We start from the raw sequence: 13,948 nt of genomic DNA on the forward strand, positions 1-13,948 counted from the left end.
AGCGCGCTTCTACGAGGCATAAACACGATCGTCTTTTGTATAATCTAGATTTTATTTTGCTCCAGCATTAGAAACGGATCCAGATTTTCACATCGCTTCACTTCTCTCCATAAAACACACGGAATATTTTCCCCTCAGACATGCTCCCGGGCACGACGCGGTTCCGTTACGCGAATACTACCGCGATGGAAGGCGGTTTTCAGAATCCATCCGGATGGTCCGCGTGCCGCTATGAACAAACGACAAGCCTTTTTTTTTAGTTGGCAGCCTTGTTGGCCAGTCGTCGGTCGCGCTCCTCGGCAATGCTCATCTTTACACCCTTGCCCTTCGGCAGCGAGATGTACGCCTTGGTGCCCTTGCCGATGATGAACACGTTGGAGAGACGGGTCGCGAACACATGGCCGGTCGCGTCCTTAACGTGCACAATCTCGAACGATCCCGGGTGCTTCTCGCGCAGAATTACCGTACCGCAACGACCCAAATTCCTTCCTCCGGTGATCATGCACAGATTGCCCGGTTCGAACTTCAGCACCTCCATCACCTTGCCGGTGGCGATGTCGTACTGGATCGAATCGTTCTGGTGGATGACCGGATCCGGGTAGCGGATGGTGCGACCGTCGTGCGTCAGCAGGAACGGCACCTTCTTCGGACCGATCTGCACACGCCTCACCTTCAGCAGCTTGTACTTGGCCTCCTCGGGGGTGATGCGGTGCACCGTGAAGCGACCCTTAACGTCATAGATCAGGCGGAAGTTCTCACCAGTCTTCTCGATGTTGATCACATCTGCAATTGAACCAAGAAGAATTAAAACAAAACCGTTATTAATCATGCACAACCACAAAGTTAACAATGAACGTCACACCAAGGTAACCAATTGGTATGAATTATCAATTATTCTCCAACATTAATGTTATTTGTAGCCACCATATTAAGGCTCAAAATGACCGTCGATGGAGTGTTTGTTCTTGGCCACTGTTATTAAAAGGCGACACTTATTATTTCGCAGTCAACCTACTTTGATCAGGCCATAAAACCGATCCTGTATTCCCAGAACTTTCACAAATCATGTTCCCACATTTGGTTTATCAATTCTTTACTAAAATGTACTCTATCAGTTTTGTTATTGAATAACCACCAAATATTTCAAGGCTTCCAATGACCGTCGACAGAGTCTAATCTTGGCACTGTTTTTTAAAAGGCGACACTTATTATTTCGCAGTCAACCTTCTTCGATCAGGCCATAAAAACGATCTTGCACTAAAATGTATTCTATCAATTTTGTTATTGAATAACCACCCAATATTTCAAGGCTTCCAATGACCGTCGATAGAGTCTAGTCTTGGCACTGTTTTTGAAAGGCGACACTTAGTATTTCGCAGTCAACCTTCTTCGATCAGGCCATAAAAGCGATCCTGCATTCCCAGAACTTTCACACATCAATTCCTCTATTCGTTTTTCAATGCGACATATGTATTCTATCAATTTTGTTATTGAATAACCACCAAATATTTCAAGGCTTCCAATGACCGTCGACAGAGTCTAGTCTTGGCACTGTTTTTGATAGGCGACACTTAAGCATTTCGGAGTCAACCTTCTTCGATCAGGCCATAAAACCGATCCTGCATTCCCTGGATTAACACAAATCAAATCCCCTATTCGTTTTTCAATGCTACGAATGTATTCTATCAATTTTGTTATTGAATAACCACCAAATATTTCAAGGCTTCCAATGACCGTCGACAGAATCTAGTCTTGGCACTGTTTTTGAAAGGCGACACTTATTATTTCGCAGTCAACCTTCTTCGATCAGGCCATAAAACTGATCCTGCATACCCAGAACTTTCACAAATCAATTCCTCTATTCGTTTTTCAATGCGACAAATGTATTCTATCAATTCTGTTATTGAATAACCACCCAATATTTCAAGGCTTCCAATGACCGTCGACAGAATCTAGTCTTGGCCACTGTTTTTGAAAGGCGACACTTAGTATTTCGCAGTCAACCTTCTTCGATCAGGCCATAAAATCGATCCTGCATTCCCAGAACTTTCACAAACCAGTTCCCCTATTCGTTTTTCAATGCTTCAAAATGTATTCTATCAATTTTGTTATTGAATAACCACCGAATATTTCAAGGCTCCCAATGACCGTCGACAGAGTCTAGTCTTGGCCAATGTTTTTGAAAGGCGACACTTAGTATTTCGCAGTCAACCTTCTTCGATCAGGCCATAAAACCAATCCTGTGTTCCCAGAACTTTCACAAATCATGTTCCCACATTTGGTTTATCAATTCTTTACTAAAATGTACTCTATCAATTTTGTTATTGAATAACCACCCAATATTTCAAGGCTTCCAATGACCGTCGACAGAGTCTAGTCTTGGCCAATGTTTTTGAAAGGCGACACTTATTATTTCGCAGTCAACCTTCTTCGATAAGGCCATAAAAGCGATCCTGCATTCCCAGAAATTTCACAAACCAGTTCCCCTATTTGTTTTTCCATGCTTCAAAAAATGTATTCTATCAATTTTATTATTGAATAACCACCAAATATTTCAAGGCTTCCAATGAGCGTGGACAGAGTCTAGTCTTGGCCACTGTTGTCGATAGGCGACACTTAGTATTTCGCAGTCAACCTTCTTCGATCAGGCCATAAAAGCGATCCTGCATTCCCAGAACTTTCACAAATCAAATCCCCTATTCGTTTTTCAATGTCAAAATGTATTCTATCAATTTTGTTATTGAATAACCACCCAATATTTCAAGGCTTCCAATGACCGTCGACAGAGTCCAGTCTTGGCCAATGTTTTTGAAAGGCGACACTTATTATTTCGCAGTCAACCTTCTTCGATCAGGCCTGTAAAATCGATGCTGCATTGATGGGAAATTCACAAAATTCACAAGTCGATTTCACGTCTCACTTTGTTGAACCATCGTTCAAAACGCGTTTATTGACGCGTAGCTTATGGACAGACTAAGTTAATTGTTTAACTTCTGTTTCGCACAATCTAACAATCTGTTTCGCTTCTGCTGGTAGATGGCTGGCGGTCACTAAGAATATTTCCGACGTGTTTTTCGTAAGTAGGGATACTGTCTTCCATCATAATTGTTATCGAAAGGCCATCTGCATACAGACCATCAATGACCGTCGACGGAATTGTTTATTCTAGGCTACTTTTTTGACCGATGTCGCGCATGATTTCGCAATCTACCGTCTTCGATAAAGCCACATTAACTCTGAACCACTACACAACTTCCCTCGACCCCGCTAATGGACACTACTTACCCATGAATCCGGCGGGATAGTTCGGATCGGTGCGGACCTTGCCATCGATCTTGATGTGACGCTGCATCACAATCTTCGTGACCTCGCTGTTGGTCAGGGCGTACTTCAGACGGTTACGCAGGAAAATCACAAGCGGCAGCGACTCGCGCAGCTTGTGTGGGCCGGCAGACGGACGCGGCGCGAAGGTACCGCCGGTCTTGTCCAACATCCATCCTCGTGGAGCATTCAAACGCTTCAAATGTTTCTTCGGTCCGCGCGCCTACAAGTGCATAAGAGTAGAAGAATATGTAGATATTGACACATGAAATGACGATCAATGCAACATCGAAGAAGGGTGTAAACCAATAGCCTAGTTGTTTCCCCCTAACCTGCCAGCATAGTACGAAATGAGGAACTGATGGTTGAGTTTTACAAGCAATTTATAGCTACATCTCGTATCCAATGCACGACAGAGGTCATTGTTTCATCCCATCGTGGCGATCGAACAGTTGGTTTGCAGCCGGCGATACGTAGAGCATAGATAGCCGTCGAGATGGTAGACGATATTCTCCGGCATCCAAATATCAACAACTGCTTACATGTGGCACCACTGCATGCCTATTTTCTCACATAAAACAACCTCTAAACCACCGTATTTCACATGAAATTCGTTGCACCACGTATCACTCACGCATTGATAGCACAATCAAGGGGAAACATTGCACATTTACAGGCTATTTTACAAAAATTCACCCCAAAACGCCTTGCACGTTACTTACCATCTTGATAGTTTAGGGCGAAAAGAAAACTACAAAAGACAAGATGCCGGAAGTTGTCAATTGGAGTTCAGTGGATCACCGGTGTTGACGTTTGCGGAAGTTTTGCGCCACCTAGCGCGAATAATGGAAACTATATAACTTGGGGTGTATGACCCAGAATTAACAAATTATAATTTTCATTATTTGTTTTATAACTCGTTTGATTACTGTAAAAAAATTATTTAACATTTATTCACATTTTTTGACAATAAAACAGATATTATAACGTCAATCCTCAAATGATGTAATCGTCAATGGTCATATGTTTTTTCACCGGGCCAAGTGGTTGTCATAAACGTCAAAAATTAAAATCGATAAAAGATATTTTGAATCGGCCTGTATGGACGGTTGGTTATCTTTTCAGAAAATCTAAATTATTGCTGTGTCTTTATATTGATATTCTTATTTTCCAACTTTCAAACGTTCTTTACAATGTGGAGGAAACATCCACTGTACTATAAATTGTGCATTCTGTAAAAATAATACAGCGTTGCATTATTCAATGATATCAACTGCCTTGCGCTTGCGTCTTTTTAGGGCCCATTATCCATAGCGATACCTGCTCCACAACAAATCGTTGTGGTGTAATATGATATTTTTCATTAGAAGAAAACTTTAACATCCAAATGAGTTCCAGAATATACTAAGATGGAATTAAAAGAAATACGTCGAGCTTTTACCATCAAACCGGGCTCGGACCCACCAGATTCGACGCCGGAGGACCTTTCGGTGATGAGTCGATTCAATAGCTTCTCTCTGCATGAGAGCAAAGGCAGTGAAAAGCAAACGACGAAAATAACTTCCTCCTCGGAGGAACATGTAAGTCGACAACAACAAACCCTCGAGCTAACCGGCTACCGGCGGATTCGTACCGTAGGTCAGGGATCATTCGGTGTCGCCATCCTCTACGAGCGCCGCTCGGATGGCCAACAGGTGGTTATGAAGCAGATAGCCCTAAACGACCTTACCGTGCCCGAGCGTAAAATGGCCATGAACGAGGTGGAGGTATTCTCGCAGCTCCATCATCCGAACATCATCGCCTACCACGGTTCGTCGGTACGTGGCGAACTGCTGCTGATCGAAATGGAGTACGCGGACGGTGGAACGTTGGCGCAGCTATTGGCGGAACGAAGTCACGGTGAGCCACTTCCGGAACGATTTGTGTTGAACATTTTCGAGCAGCTTGTTAGTGCCATTAGCTACATGCACTCGCAGAGCATACTACACCGGGACCTGAAGACGGCAAATGTATTTCTACACGGGCGTGGTACAGTGAAGGTCGGTGACTTTGGAATATCGAAGATCATAAACACCAAAGTGCATGCCCAGACTGTTCTGGGCACGCCGTATTATTTTAGCCCTGAAATGGTAAGGCAAGTGTAACCGTTTGCAGTATTAAGTGCACTACACCATTTCCACCGCTTGTTCTCACTTTCATTCAGTGCGAAGGCAAAGTTTACGATGAAAAGAGTGATATTTGGGCGCTCGGATGTATCCTTGGCGAAATGTGCTGCCTGAAGAAGGCCTTCACAGCGACGAACCTCTCTGAGTTGGTGACCAAAATTATGACCGCCGAGTATGTACCGCTCCCGGGTGGTTACTCCGATTCTCTTCGTCACGTGCTAGCGTTAATGTTTCGAATCGATCCGACGGCACGACCCTCCGCATCCGAGTTGCTCCAGTACTGGATACCGCTTGTCTATAGGAAGTTGGGAACAACAGAAAGGTTAGCATAAAGCAGCATACTTGTTTATCCCGGAAAATGTAAGTTACCCTTCTCTTATAGTGATTTTCAGAACGTCAGTGGTTGCCTGATTGCCGCCAAACAAGGTTTGCCCGTTGAGGCAAAGTTGTCCACCAACCGCACGGACTCGTATCCAGGATCCACGGTTTTAATAACGGATAATTCATCCAAAATGGTGCCCATGGAACGTACAGTCCTCTACCAACTTCACTCGTTCGGCACATCATCGTCGATGGCTCCTCTGCATTTACCGCCTACATTAAACATCAGGAGTGTGGCAACACGCGGACAACATTTTGTAGCTGTTATGGAAGGTAAATATATTTTCCTTGGCCTACTGTTTGAAGGTTCGCTGTACTTCATATATCAATTTCTGCTAACTAGATGGAAGTGTCTACAGCTGGGGAGAAGGACACAATGGTCAACTTGGACACGATGCTCTCGAAACCTGGCATCACATTCCAATGCGAATCGAGGCTATCAAGCAATACCGTATAGTTGGGTATGGGTGTGGCAAATGATTAACAAACAAATTGTGTCTTTCTTTTTGCAATATATTGTTGTTTCGCTTCCGCCAGAGCCACCGTTGGTGAAGGGTTCACCATCCTTCAGACGGACACCGGAACATTACTAAGCTGCGGTGACAATAGCCACGGTTGCCTGGGCCACGGTAACAAGAATGCGCTTCTTGTACCGAAACCGATCGTGAAATTGGATGGTTCGCCTGTCGTCCAGGTTTCTAGTGGCACGACGCACGTTCTAGCCCTCACCGAAAGTGGACTCGTGTACAGCTGGGGAAGCAGCAGCCACGGTGCGTTGGCTCTCGGAAAGCGCATCACGGTCGCCCTGGAGCCGGAACGTGTCATCCTGCCGCAGTTGGTGCAGAACGCCAGGGAAGTGTACGCTGGACCGGACTGTACGATACTGATCACCCGGCAGGATGATTGCTACTGCTGTGGAAGCAACGCCGGGAATCGATTGGGTTTAGGTCGTAAGGTCCTCGGGACTAACACGTTACGTCGGGTCCCGCTCGACATTGGCCGGCAGAAGATAGTCGCAGTGAGCGTTGAAGCGACACACGCAGCCTTTCTGTTGGAGAGTGGATATTTGGTGACGCTCGGAGATAATGCCCACGGGCAACGTGGTGCCGGCCATCGGCTCCAATTGAGCCAACCGACGATCGTGGGGCAGCTGAAATCAAGATTCATCGTGGTAAGTGTAAGAAGTTGGATACACTACCAAGGCTTTTTGAACTCGTTCTTCAACGATCTTTACAGAACGTGAAAACCAGTCAAACGTACACCGTAGCTACAACGGATGATAATTGCGTTGTACTTTGGGGTACTCGAATGGGCACACCGGATGATGGTACGGGGAACACCAGTGACACATTCGACAGGAACAATAATGCAGAGGTAAGTGAATATTTCCTTCAAACGGTGACTAACTACCACAAATTCGATTTCATCTGTAAGTCAACATCTTACTCACAAATATGTTTTCGATGAGACCATTTTCATCGTTGCATCATTTTTGTATTTGTTTTTAAACATCCACCGCACGAGCCCGTTACACAGCAAACAAGCCCACAGACCCCACAGAAACCGCTAGAAGAAGCTCCGTCTCAAAAACAAGCTTCTAGTCGGGTTATTGTGTGGCAAAACAAACTGTTTCCTTTTGTTCGTTTTTCTTAGCGACCTTGCCTGGCAACGATCGCCAATAACACCGTGGCACTCGCGAATATACTGACATCGATCTACAAACACGAGACGATACTCGATCCAACCGATATTCTCGCGTAAGTCCACCGGATTGTGCTATGCCAGTATTTGAAATTGTTTTTTTTTTCCTCACTTACGTGTTAAGTTCGCTGTGCCAAGTTTTAGGCTTCTTTAACCGTCCTCCTATCATGTGAGGAAATGTTAGTTTCGGTTAATTTTGCAAGAAAACTACAGCTTTCGTGAACAACCATGGTCACATTTCTTTTCCTTTCATTGAGCGGACATAACCGGCTACCGTGGAAAACCCCAGCATATTTGCACAGCTTGTTATAGCAAGCGTAGAACCTTCCACAATGATACAAAATCCTGTATCTCATCATCAGTTGGTATAAAAAGCTGCCACTTTCCCCTAGCACCCAGTATCGTTCATAAGGTGAACCCAGTTGCAACGTATCCAAGCTTTTAAAAAATGGCACGCAAGCTTCTCCTTCTGGCCGTCGTATTGGCCGCGCTGGCTCTGTTCGTCCATGGTAAGACAGCCGGATGAGTTGGTCGAAGATAGTCTCTGAATTGATGTGTACTTGTCTTGTCTATTTGCTACGCGTAGCCGATGATGCTGAAACTGAGACTGAAACTGATGCTGATGCTGAACCTGAAGCTGAGGCTAGCAAGGAAATTACCTGCACAAAAAGGCGCGAAGAATTTAATGCTTGTGGCAACAAGTGTGATGAACCAAGGTGTAACGCGCCAAAGGAGCCCCTAGAGTGCGCTGACTGCCAGCCCGGATGCTACTGCACGAAGGGAGCCTCTCGTAACGATTTCAACAACTGCGTGCCATCGAGCATGTGCAGCTATAAGAACTTCATCGGCTAAACTGCACGCACAAGTAGCCAAATAAAAATGTTTTCAAACTGCACGATCGCAAAACCCATGCCAATGCTTTATGTTTTCTTATGTTCACCGCGTACGCTTTCTGGAATGTTTTGAACACGCAAAAAATGCTTCACCTTCGATTCAAACGATACATAATCGGGCCAGAGCAAAATGTTAACGGTTTATCTACTCTTCCTCCAGCCTTTACACTTCGAAAGATCAACAGGACAGAGATTTGTACGTGAAACTGCTCGACGTACATCCACTACCGCATAGCATTCTGGTACTGGTGAAAACAAATTGCCCACTGGTGTAACATCCTCCGGGTCCTTACACATTCTGGTAGGTTAATAATGTTTCTTTTACAATCGGTTTCATTTACATTGGGTGGAACTTAAGCTTCAACACGTTTCCTCGTTTTGCTTAGTTGATCAGAACAAAGTTTTCTAGAAATAAAATAATGAAAAAACAGCTAAACGTGCAAAAGAAAATTTTCAAAGCCAAATTGTTTTTTGTCTTTCAGTTTGGTACAACTAACATATCAAGGTGAACCAAAAGTGATGAAATAATTCCATCTCCTAAATATCACCTAATAGAGCTCAAGACATGAGGTTATCCTGTATACGTTTGTTCAAATGTTTTCGTATTTTACAAACATTCGAAACACAGCTATGCAAGTAGACTGGATCTGTCCTACATCGCATCTTACAACGCTTTCGTCTGAGTCGAAAACAACTGAGTGCTTCAAGTGATTTAAATCTACGTCTATGGTAAGACAAAGAAAGATGGGATTGTAAATAGTTTAAAAAGTCCGAAAAACGAACTACAAATTCCATGTCACCATCACCTTGATCCTCTGCAAAATTTGTTTCGCTTTCTTACTAGTATCGCAAGTCGTCATAAATGTGCCTTTCTTTTTGGCGTAACGACCTCTTGGTCATGCCTGCCCGTTAAGGGCTTACGAGACTTGTTTCCCTGTTGTACGTGGATAGCCAATCCTCTCGTACAGGGGAGGGTCCGGTATCGGTTGGGATTCGATCCCATCCCGTCGAGGTGGTGAGCGCCGAGCGCTCGTGGACCGATTTTCCAACTGGCGCTACCGCTCGCCTATCGCGGACCCCCCGCGTATCCACAATTTGAATAAAGAGAAGAAAACAAAATGAGTTCTTTGACCTCATGCAACCTTAAGGCAATTGCCAATTTCTTGAAGGAGAGTAGCGTGTTTTCTTTATCAATTTGATCAAGTGTTTTGGAATCAGCAAAAATATACATTAGATAGACTTTGGCATAACAATAACATTGTATCTCAAGACGTTGTCCTGGAAAGTCAGCAAGAGTTAAGAAGCGTACGATGCACAAGTTTACTGTTCTGGCCGTTGCCGTGTTAGTCCTCGTGCTGCAAGTTCATGGTAAGAAATGCATAGAATTTTAAAGATGTTACGACTGAACGGAACGCTTTCCTCAACAGCCCAATGGAGTTTCCCCCGGTGTGCGGGAAAAAGAGAAACGTTCCAGATGTGTAACAATCGTTGTAAGGAGCCGAAATGTTATGGCCCAGATAATCGAATCTGTCCCGAAGTATGCATACCAGGTTGCTATTGTATGCCAGGAACTTTGCGTAATAACAAAGGTGTCTGCGTGCTGCCGAACATGTGTCCATACTTAGATTATGTTGGTTAATATATCCATAATCACGCAGAGTTAACTAAGCGTTCACACGCGTAAGCGTAAAATAGGTTTGTTCACAACTTCTATGGTGAAATAAATACTATACTCACTAGAAAAATTTTATGTCATAATTTCGTTACCTTCAGATAACATAAAATTGTAAATAACAGCGTGTAGGTCATTCACCACACGCGAGACAAACTGTGGATATAACAAGTGTTTTCTGAGTTTTAATAAACTGGTGCCCATGTACGAAGGCTGCAACAATCATAAAGATTGCATCTAATCTTGCACTGATTGGCTACACAACTGTCTTCGTATTGGTTCGTATTGTGCGTTTGTATGATTTAAAAAACCAAAATTAAAGTAAACCTACCTGCCCCATGATATCACTGATCGTTATGGGTGATATAGGTTACAAGTGAGGAAAAACAAATAACTTGTGCCTCTTACCAAGCGTTTTGGTATCATGAGATCGTGTATGGTAAAACTAAGAAAGAATGTAATTTAACTAACAAAAACTGCAAATGAAAACGTAAAATGTCTGACGAGCGAACCGTAAATTACATTATATGACACGTGCCCATGCAAAGTCCTTTCGTCGCCACAATCTCGATGATTTTAAAAGATTATTTAGCTTGTTACTTCAAACGTCATTTCTCATACATGCATCCATCTTTGAATGCAGACATAAAAACAAAATCAAAACTCGCTTCTCCCCGTACGACCTTCTCAATCTCTTGAAGGAGAGGCGTATTTTTTTGAATCAGTTTAAACAAGTGTTTCTAAATGGCAAAAACATTTGACATAAGCGTTATATCTATTTAAAAGGGCTGTGCCATAACAATGGTTGTGTTTCCAAGTACGTTGTCCCGGAAAGGTTTTACGAGTTGAAAAGCGTTCAAACGATGCATAAGCTTACTGTTCTGGCCGTTGCCGTGTTGGTCCTCGTGCTGCACGTTCATGGTAAGAAATGCATAGACATTTAATGGCGCTGTGAATGAACTAACGATTTACCCCCCAACAGCCCAAACGGAAGGCCGGGAGTGTGCGGGAAAAAGAGAAACATACCAGGAGTGTGGCAATAGTTGCAAGGAACCAAAATGTAATGGCCCTGCTAATCCTATCTGTCCCGATGTATGCGTACCAGGTTGCTACTGTCGGCCGGGAACCTTGCGGAATAAAAAGAATGTCTGCGTACCACAGAACAAGTGTTGAATGGTGATGTATCCATGATCGTGAGGTGCTTCATAACATGCTTGATAGAATAAATCTTATACTGCTTGCATTCCAATTAATGTGAATGGTTTTTCTTGCTGATGCAACACGAAATTTGTAAGACGGAGTAAACCATTAACCCAGAACTAGCTGATTAAATTAATACTACACTCTTTGCTGCCCAATTGGGTGTTACGGTTGTCTTTTATCTTACCATCGATACTACTCGCGGACCAATCAAACAGGTCTACACTAAAGTAGAAACTCCTTTTTCAACGTCTTTGGTATGATAAGGAAATCCTGACATTTGAAATTAATAATAAAAAAAAGAACGAAATAGATATTTGGTGCTCTCTTACACGATCGTTTGTCCCCACAACCTTGATCTATTCCAAACTTATTTCAGGGTTTCGCTGGTCGCGTGATGTGTCATAAATGTATCTTTCTATGGATGCAGTCATAAAACCAACATTTTAAACTCGCTTCCCCCCGTACGACCTTCACCATCTCTTGAAGGAGAAAAACATGTTATTGTATCAGTTTGAACAACTGTTTTCTGGTTGCACAAACATTATTCAAAGACGTATACCTAGTTCAATGGGGTGTAGCATAACAGTTTTATTGCATCTTAGCACGTTGCTCTAGAAAGGTTGAACGAGTTGAAAAGCGTTCAAACGATGCACAAGTTTACTGTTCTGGCCGTTGCCGTGTTAGTCCTCGTGCTGCACGTTCATGGTAAGAAATGCATAGACATTTAATGGCGCTGTGAATGAACTAACGAATTTTCTACGACAGCCCAAACGCAGAGCCAGGTGTGTACGGGAATAAGAGAAACGTATCAGGAGTGTAACAATCGTTGTAAGGAGCCGAAATGCAATGGCCCTGCCAATCCTATCTGTCCCGAAGCATGCATGCCAGGCTGCTACTGTAAGCCGGGAACCAAGCGGAATAGCAAACGTGTCTGCGTATTCCCGGTTATGTGTTCGTAAAATAATGTTGAAAGCTAATCTATCCGTGATCGTGAAGTGTTAACTGATCGTTGCTTAAACGAGTCGGTTTAGAACTTGTTAGACGAAATAAATCTTACACTCTCTGTAGCCTATTTGAGTTGAATGGTTTTTGTTTGATTCATGCATACAACTATTTCAGTAATCCGAACTTCCTCAGTTGGAAAGAAGTAGGAAAATAGACGAACTTATTGTTCTGCCACTCTGCCGCTTCCATTTCGTACTCCACACAAACGATCTGATGGAGCCGCCCTATAAGAAGCTGCATTTTATCGCGCCTCCTTCATTTTCGCTCGAAAGCTGTAAGGTGTTGAAAGTGTTTGATTTTCCAACGCAAGCGTTCGATAAAATGGTGAGCAAGATAACTAGTCTGTTTGTTGCTGTATCTGTGATGGTGCTGTTCGTTCAGGGTAAGCTAGTGAAATACAGGATGACCATTTGGCTGTTTCTCGAAATGATTCAGGAATTAATTAGCTTTCTTGCCCATTGATAGCCCAAGTTTTCGACGATACTGGTGCTGATTGTGGAACAAACGAATTTTACACTACCTGTGGCAGCGGATGCGGAGACCAACGGTGCTTCGCGAAGTATCGCAAAGGTGCGTACTGCCCCGACGTATGCCGAGTCGGATGCTATTGCGTGTCGGGTACAGCACGGAACACCACAGGTTCTTGTGTACCGGTGAATGAATGCGCTTAAAAATTAAAAGGCCCTGAAAATAAAACAGTTTCCAACAAGTTCATTCGCACCTTGGGGTGATATACGTTTGGAAAATAGTGCACACTTTATCACAGTATAGAGTAGAAGTTGTATACATACCAAATCCACCATTTTTTCTAAATCTCTCACCGAAAACAACGTTCTTCAGTAGTGATTTCGTTTACTTTATTTTCAAATAGTTTAAAGAAAATTACCGTTACTTAGTCATCCCTTGAATCACGGTTTTCAAGTTCCTTTCATATTTCTTTCCGCCTTTTGCAACTTCAATCGCCATTTGATCGATCGCCGCCTTTCTTATCTACCTCCTTAAACTTCTCCTAAACAGAAAAACGGCGTTGAATGCTGTTTGCGTTTCGTAAGTTTTCTTTCCATTATTTCACTACAACCACAAATGTTTTTTTACTTATATTATTGAATTAATACATAGTTTATTAGCGAATACTTAACACATAAATGAATGCTTTCCGTGCCGCACCGACGGACTAAACCACTGATCGAATGCTTCCTGTTGTGTTCATCGTCTGCTGTCTGCCAACTGTATCAATAGTAGCGGATAGCTGGGGAATATCCAATAGCTTTCGTAATGGTGTTATTTCTACGAATAAAGACTCCCTCGCAGCTTCCCCGGGACACATCAGAATTTAAAAATGTTTCCATTGTGTTCATGAAGCCTTAGTAATCATCTGGCATTTCTTAAAAAAAAACACTGTGTTTTACAACTGATGTTGGGTTGCGTGAGATGGTTCTTGTTTTATTTTAATACTTTCGTCACCCTTGGCGTTGCTGACAAAGGAGACTATTGACATACTTTTCCACTACTACATAGTATATCGTTCAAATGGTCAAATAAGTGGTCGCTGTCCCTGTGGTGTCGGTTTGTATATTTAAATGGCATTATAATTGAGCATTGCGATC

General features: G+C 43.2%; 2 protein-coding genes across 2 annotated transcripts; one reads left to right on the top strand and one right to left on the bottom strand.

Annotated features, from left to right (window-relative positions):
- Positions 1 to 244: 244 nt before the first annotated feature.
- On the bottom strand, positions 245 to 4,127 carry LOC131281323 (small ribosomal subunit protein eS4). The gene is made up of 3 exons (XM_058310648.1): positions 4,044 to 4,127; positions 3,286 to 3,544; positions 245 to 783 (listed from the first exon to the last, which is right to left on the bottom strand). The coding sequence occupies exons 1-3, from the start codon at positions 4,044 to 4,046 to the stop codon at positions 257 to 259; spliced, it is 789 nt and encodes a 262-aa protein (XP_058166631.1). The 5' UTR covers positions 4,047 to 4,127; the 3' UTR covers positions 245 to 256.
- Positions 4,128 to 4,730: 603 nt separating this feature from the next.
- LOC131294398 (serine/threonine-protein kinase Nek8) lies at positions 4,731 to 8,736 on the top strand. Its single transcript, XM_058322446.1, has 8 exons — positions 4,731 to 5,450; positions 5,525 to 5,812; positions 5,852 to 6,140; positions 6,211 to 6,328; positions 6,405 to 7,038; positions 7,104 to 7,241; positions 7,521 to 7,624; positions 8,622 to 8,736. The coding sequence occupies exons 1-8, from the start codon at positions 4,731 to 4,733 to the stop codon at positions 8,734 to 8,736; spliced, it is 2,406 nt and encodes an 801-aa protein (XP_058178429.1).
- Positions 8,737 to 13,948: the final 5,212 nt, after the last annotated feature.

Source organism: Anopheles ziemanni, chromosome 2 (assembly GCF_943734765.1).
Source record: "Anopheles ziemanni chromosome 2, idAnoZiCoDA_A2_x.2, whole genome shotgun sequence".
Classification (NCBI taxonomy): Eukaryota; Metazoa; Arthropoda; class Insecta; order Diptera; family Culicidae; genus Anopheles; species Anopheles ziemanni.